This window comes from Lactuca sativa, chromosome 5 (assembly GCF_002870075.4).
Source record: "Lactuca sativa cultivar Salinas chromosome 5, Lsat_Salinas_v11, whole genome shotgun sequence".
Classification (NCBI taxonomy): domain Eukaryota; kingdom Viridiplantae; phylum Streptophyta; class Magnoliopsida; order Asterales; family Asteraceae; genus Lactuca; species Lactuca sativa.
Window position 1 is genome coordinate 137798110 of NC_056627.2, and position 6680 is coordinate 137804789.

At 36.1% G+C, this 6680-nt stretch overlaps 1 protein-coding gene across 1 annotated transcript; it reads left to right on the forward strand.

Moving 5' to 3' along the window:
* The first annotated feature begins 421 nt into the window (after positions 1 to 421).
* Positions 422 to 4306, forward strand: LOC128134220 (uncharacterized). The gene is made up of 4 exons (XM_052771702.1): positions 422 to 901; positions 1007 to 1298; positions 1734 to 2872; positions 3488 to 4306. Exons 1-4 carry the CDS (start codon positions 422 to 424, stop codon positions 4304 to 4306), a joined length of 2730 nt encoding a protein of 909 aa, XP_052627662.1.
* Positions 4307 to 6680: the final 2374 nt, after the last annotated feature.

A 6680-nucleotide genomic window follows, 5' to 3' on the forward strand; every position in this document is an offset into this window, starting at 1 on the left:
ATATATTCATTTATATTATTTATAGCTTTATGTTATTTAAATACAGTCATTTATATTATTTATAGCTTTACGTCATTTAAATACAGTCATTTATATTATTATAGCTTTCATATTTATACTTATTCCGCAATTATTATTCTTTATATATATCTATATCTTATACCTTTAACTCATATATCTGTCACACAGTAATTGGTAGCCGAACCTTTTGTTGTGGTAATCAGATTTTTATATTTCCAACAATCGGTATCTGAGCTGATATAAAAGGAATAATATCCAACAATTGGTATCAGAGCTTGTGTGATTTACCTTGAAATTTTTGTCGAAAAACTTTTGGTTATAGCGTTTATAAACCTTCCATAAGCTTGTCTTTAAAAATTTCATTTTAATATCACTTGTTCAAAATCCTTTTAAAAAAAAAATGTCTTTGGCAAATTACTCCAACATGAACTCTGTGTCCATTGCAAATAGCTTAGGATCTGGTTCACGGGCACCCATACTTATTCCTGAAGAGTATAATTCGTGGGTTGGCCGTATGAATCTTCATCTTAACGCTATAAATGAAGATATCTGGAAGTGTGTAGAAGGAACATATGTTACTCCAGAAAATATGGCTACTCTTGCTACGAATCAAGCCACTCAAACCGATATCATAAGAAAGTTGGAACTCCAAGCCAAAAAGGAACTTGTGTCTGGAATACCTCACAGTATTCTAAGTCAAATGGATGACATTATGATGTTAACCGCAAATCAAATTTGGGAAAATTTGAAAAATCGTTTTTGTGGAAATAAAAGAATTATCGGAAACAAAAGAACATCTGTTTTGAATGAATTCGATAATTTCAAAATGCTTTCATCAGAAACTATCCATGATGCTCATGATAGGTTCAATTTGATTATGGTTAAAATGAACAATTTGGGTATCAAAAAGACACAACACGAGATAAATCTCAAGTTTTTAAACAATCTTTTCGAAAGCTGGAAAATGGTTAAACTCATTATTCAGGGAAATCCAGCTATTCATACCGAATCTTTGTACAATTTGTATGGAGAACTTCAATCGTATGAATCCTCGATTGACCCACCAACCATTGCAGCTTTTGGAGGACCACTTGCTCTTGTGTCCACAACTTCTCAAAACCAAACACCTTACAATGATCAAAACTTTAATCATTTTAATCAGACTACATTTTTTCAAAACCAATCCTTCCAGTCTGATTCAAATGATGAAGCAGATTATCAACAACTGTGTGCTTTGGTTGCAAACACAAATCTCCAGAGATTTATCCCAAATCATGGTCAATCAAACTTTAGACCAAATTTTCAAACAAGACCATCTTTTGGACAAAATAACTCAAGTTTTCAACCAAGACCGTCTTTTGGACAAAATAACTCAGGTTTTCAACCAAGACCTTACTTTGGACAAAATTCTCAAAGACCTTCTTTCCAAAATAACTCAAACCAAGGTTTTCAAAACCAGGGATTTCAAAACGATCCCAACTCAGGTCATAATCACAATCCAAACAACAGTTTTCAAAATCAAAACAGAGGTTTCCAAAATCAAGGTTACAACAATCAAAACAATGGTTTTCAAAACAACCAAAATTTTGGATTCCAACAAAACCATTCTCAACCTTCCCAACAAACCCAAACTCAAGCACCTGAAAGACTACCGATTAAAAGTCAAAAGGATGAAAGTGATGAAGAAGTGATCATTTGTCACAACTGCAAAGGAACAAATCACTATGCCAGAGAATGCCGAGCCAAAAACAAAACCAAAATCAAAGACTCAACATACTATGCTCAAAGAGCCGATGAATTGAAGAAACTGGAAAACCAAGAAAAGCAAAAAGCATTGATGGCAATCCATGAACCAAGCGTGGAATACTGGCCAACATCTGATGACGAAGCTGATAATGAACAAGCACAATCAAACTTCTGCTTCGTAGCTGGTGTTGAAATACCTTCAAGAGCTCCAAACGTCATAGAACAGGTATGGTCTATGATCTCTGAACTTGGTTTTTCCAAAACAATTTTTGAGTCCCACATAACCAAAATTGAGACTAGTCTGGAAACTGATCTCAAAACATATCATGACACAATGGTCAATTATGATATTTGCAAATCTGAGTTACAAACCTTGCAACTCAAATTTGGAGAATCAACAAGAACTAAAAGCAAATTGGAAAGAGACGTTGAAAGAAAATCAGAAGATTATAATCACGTCTTGGAACAATTAAATCAGTCCCTAATTCAGAAAAGGGATTTGGAACTAAAAGATCAGTCAATCATTTCTTCTGAAACAAAAGATGTTTTAGAAATGGAAATCCTTCAGTTGAAACAAGACTTTCAAGAATCAACTGATAAATACAATATTCTAAATGAAAAACTGACTGATTCTTTAAAACAAATCAATTCTCTTAAAACCGAGAATAAAAGACTGATGTGGAATATGGATTCTATCAAAGTTGCTAGAAAACTAAGTGATGATATTTTCACAAAGGCAAACACCTTAGGAACTGGCAAAATTGATACGAATTATAGACCAGGAATTGGAAGAGAATCCTTTGAAATTAAACAAGCAAAACAGGAAAACATGACGAATTGTGAAAACTCTGAATCTACTCTACCAGATCTTTTCACATCTCTTAATGAGGAGGATTCAGATGACGAAACAGTTATCAACTGTAGTCCAGATGATATTGCTTTCAGTGTTTCCAAAAAGTCATTCAAAAGAGTTGTAAATTCTGAAACAAACTCTGCAAGTTCTTTAACTCACCAAATCAAACATACCGATGGAACCACTAAACTCAAAAACTTTTTGAATGGAGAAAATTCCTCTTATGAGGATGGTAGTACTTCTATACCAACTGTTTTTCCTACAATGACTTCATCAATTGTTGGAAAAACTAGTGTGGGACAAAAATACTCCAAGAAACAACAAACAAGCAAAAAATCCATTCAAGTCACCAAAACCCCACTTATCATGCCAAACATTTTTGAAAACCAACCAAAGAAACCAGTTAAACCCTACGTCATACCTCATAAACAGGTTTCCAAACAAAAACCAAAACCTTTTCCAAAACCTTTTGAAAACCGCTTTCAAGATATCACTTTTAATCATTCAAGGAACTTTCAAAAACCATCACATCAGAAAGTTTCAAACCATCATCATCAAAAAGCTTTTCAAAACCGCCCATCACATCCCAGATATGAAGAAAACTTTTCAAACAAACCTTCACATCTAGGATATCTTTCACCAAATCACAGATCTTATCAACCCACAGGCTTTCAAAAACAAATCACATTTTGGGTAAACTTAATAGATCAAATCAAACCTCAACCATTCCATTGTCATAAACCAAACCATTACAACAATGTGAAGTCAAATGATAAAAGAAATTCATCAAGCAAAGCACCCAAAATAACAACTGACAAACCAGGACCCATTCAGATTTGGGTACCTAAACTTTCTGTCTAATTGTAGGTACTTAATGCTGGAGAACCCAATGATGATACATGGTATATTGATAGTGGCTGCTCCAAGCATATGACAGGAAACCGGAACTACTTACGTGACTTCAAACCTATACAAACCAATCAAGATGTTACCTTCGGAAACAACATGAAAGCAAAAATCAAAGGTTATGGAAACATAACAAATGGTAATTTTACCATAAAGAAAGTTGCCTTCGTCGATGACCTGAAACACAACCTCATCAGTGTTTCTCAACTGTGTGATAACAATCTTGAAGTTCATTTCACCAAACAACGAAGCTTGATCATGGACGCCAAAACAAAAGATGTTATAGTTGATTCTGACCGTGCCGGAAATATGTATCCACTTGACATGGATCTTATCTACGGTAAACCCGATATATGTCTGCTATCTAAAGCCCCAGCAGATATTAGTTGGTTATGGCACCGTCGCCTTTCCCATCTAAACTTTGGGTACATCAACAAATTAATCGGCGATGATCTTGTTCGAGGGCTACCACTTCTGAAGCTTGATAACGAAACTCTTTGTGCCGCATGTGAAAAAGGAAAACTTTCTAGATCCACTCACAAAAGCATCTCAGAATCTAGTATATCCGAACCACTAGAATTGTTGCACATAGACCTTTGTGGCCCTGCCAAAACCCAAACCATACAAGGGAAGAAGTACATTCTTGTTGTCGTTGATGGTTTCTCGCGCTTTACTTGGGTCTTTTTCTTAAGACTAAAATCAGAAGCACCTAGAGATGATCAACTTCATCAAACAAATCGAGCTGAAGCTGAAACGACCTGTTCGAAGAATCCGAAGTGATAATGGTTTAGAGTTCAAAAACAATACTCTAGATTCATTTCTCAAAGACAAAGGAATTGAACATAACTTCTCAGCCCCATACACTCCACAACAGAACGGTGTTGTCGAAAGAAGGAACCGAACTCTATGTGAAGCTGCAAGATCAATGCTTATCTTCGCTGATCTGCCACAATACTTCTGGGCAGAAGCAATAGCCACAGCTTGCTATACTCAAAATCGTTCCTTAATCCATAAACATCTTCATAAAACACCATATGAAGTCATTAACAACCGAAAACCAAACATCAAATTTTTCCATATTTTTGGTTGTCGATGCTTCATAAAGAACAATAAAGATCACCTTTCAAAATTTGAATCAAGGTCGGACGAAGGAATTTTCCTTGGTTACTCATTTTCTTCAGCTGCTTATAGAGTACTGAATAAACGTACCAGAGTAATTGAAGAAAGTACCGATGTTCATTTCGATGAATTTTATGTCAGGAAATCGGATCGTGAACATTTTGGTTCAAAAATGATTGAAAATATTTTTCAAAATCCAATTCAACAAACACCTTCTCCTGACATAGACATTGAAATCGATCTTGATTTACTTTTTGAACAACCAAAAACTGCTTACAATTCTGAACTTCTAACTACTTTAATTGATCCTACAGGAACACCCAGTGAAGTTATTCCACAAACAAACCAAAATGATGCAGATCAATTCGAGGGGGAACCACCAACACATACTTCCTCTTTTGGAACAAACACCAAATCCTCCTTTAAATGCCCAATCCCCAAATAGCCAAAACAACCCCAATGCATCATTTATGGGGGAACCTTCAAACCTATTCCAAGATGAAACTCCTGGAGAAGAACAATGGGATACTGAAACTCCAATTATTATCGTGGAAGAGAATCGCTTAATAAAGTGGACCAGAAATCATCCAACTGACCAAATCATCGGAGATCCCAACTTAGCCATTCATACTAGAGCCGCATCCACAAATGAATGTTTATTTGGAGCCTTTTTATCCACAAATGAACCCAAAACCATACATTCTGCTATAAAAGATCCAGACTGGGTAAAAGCTATGCAAGAAGAGCTAGCAGAATTTGAAAGAAACGACGTATGGAATCTTGTTCCTACTCCACCCGATGTTACTGTTATAGGTTCAAGATGGGTATACAGAAACAAGACTGACGATCAAGGAATCATTTGTCGAAACAAGGCACGTCTTGTAGTCAAAGGATATTAACAACAAGAAGGAATCGACTACGATGAAACGTATGCCCCAGTTGCTCGAATTGAACCAATTCGTATCTTTCTTGCATATGCTGCGCATAAGAACTTCAAAGTATTCTAAATGGACGTTAAATGTGCATTCCTACACGGAGAGATAGATCGTGAAGTATACATCCAACAACCACCAGGTTTTGAAGATCCCAAATTTCCAGATCACAGCTTTAAATTACAAAAAGCTGTCTATGGCTTGAAACAAGCACCTCGAGCCTGGTATGCCACGTTGTCAACCTTTCTCGAAGAATCAGGTTTTAAAAGAGGTTCAATCGATCAAACCCTCTTTCGTAAAATATTTAATAAACATCTGTTAATCGTACAAATATATGTTGATGACATTATTTTCGGTTCTACTGATGAATCTTTAAGTGTTAAGTTTGCAGATCTAATGAAGAGCAAATTCGAAATGAGCATGATTGGGGAGATGACTACATTTCTCGGACTTCAAATCAAACAGTCAACTGATGGCATTTTCATCAACCAAGAGAATTATGTCAAAAACCTACTCACTCGCTTTTCAATGGACAAATCAAATACCGCAAAAACTCCAATGGCTTTTGGATACAAAATCGATGCAGACTTAAATGGGAAACCCGTTGACCAGAAAAGATATCGTGGAATGATTGGATCACTCTTATACCTCATTGCTAGCAGACCTGACATCATGTTTTCTACATGTGTGTGTGCTAGATACCAAGCAAATCCTATGGAATCCCATGTAGTTGCTGTGAAACGTATCTTCAAATACCTTAAAGGCACTCCCAAACTCGGCCTTTGGTATCCAGCTAAATCCGATTTTCAGCTAAACGCTTTCACTGACTCAGACTACGGAGGATGCAAGCTAGATAGAAAGAGTACATCTGGTAGCTGTCAATTCTTAGGAGGTAGACTAGTGAGTTGGACTTCAAAAAAACAGACTTGTGTATCCACATCAACAGCAGAAGCTGAATATGTCGCTGCCGCCAGCTATTGCTCACAAGTCATATGGATGCAAACTCAACTGCATGACTATGGCTTCAAAATCTCACAAATTCCCATATTTTGTGACTCAACCAGTGCAATTGCCATTTCTCACAATCCCGTTCACCATTCCAT

What these genes read in the sequence shown, in the direction of transcription:
- LOC128134220 (XM_052771702.1), top strand. Translation starts at nt 422, where the DNA reads ATGTCTTTGGCAAATTACTCCAACATGAACTCTGTGTCCATTGCAAAT. An exon ending in GAGATTTATCCCAAATCATG is followed by an intron (nt 1,299 to 1,733) that starts GTCAATCAAACT and finishes ACAACTGCAAAG; the next exon opens with GAACAAATCACTATGCCAGA. An exon ending in GTAGTACTTCTATACCAACT is followed by an intron (nt 2,873 to 3,487) that starts GTTTTTCCTACA and finishes GTCTAATTGTAG; the next exon opens with GTACTTAATGCTGGAGAACC.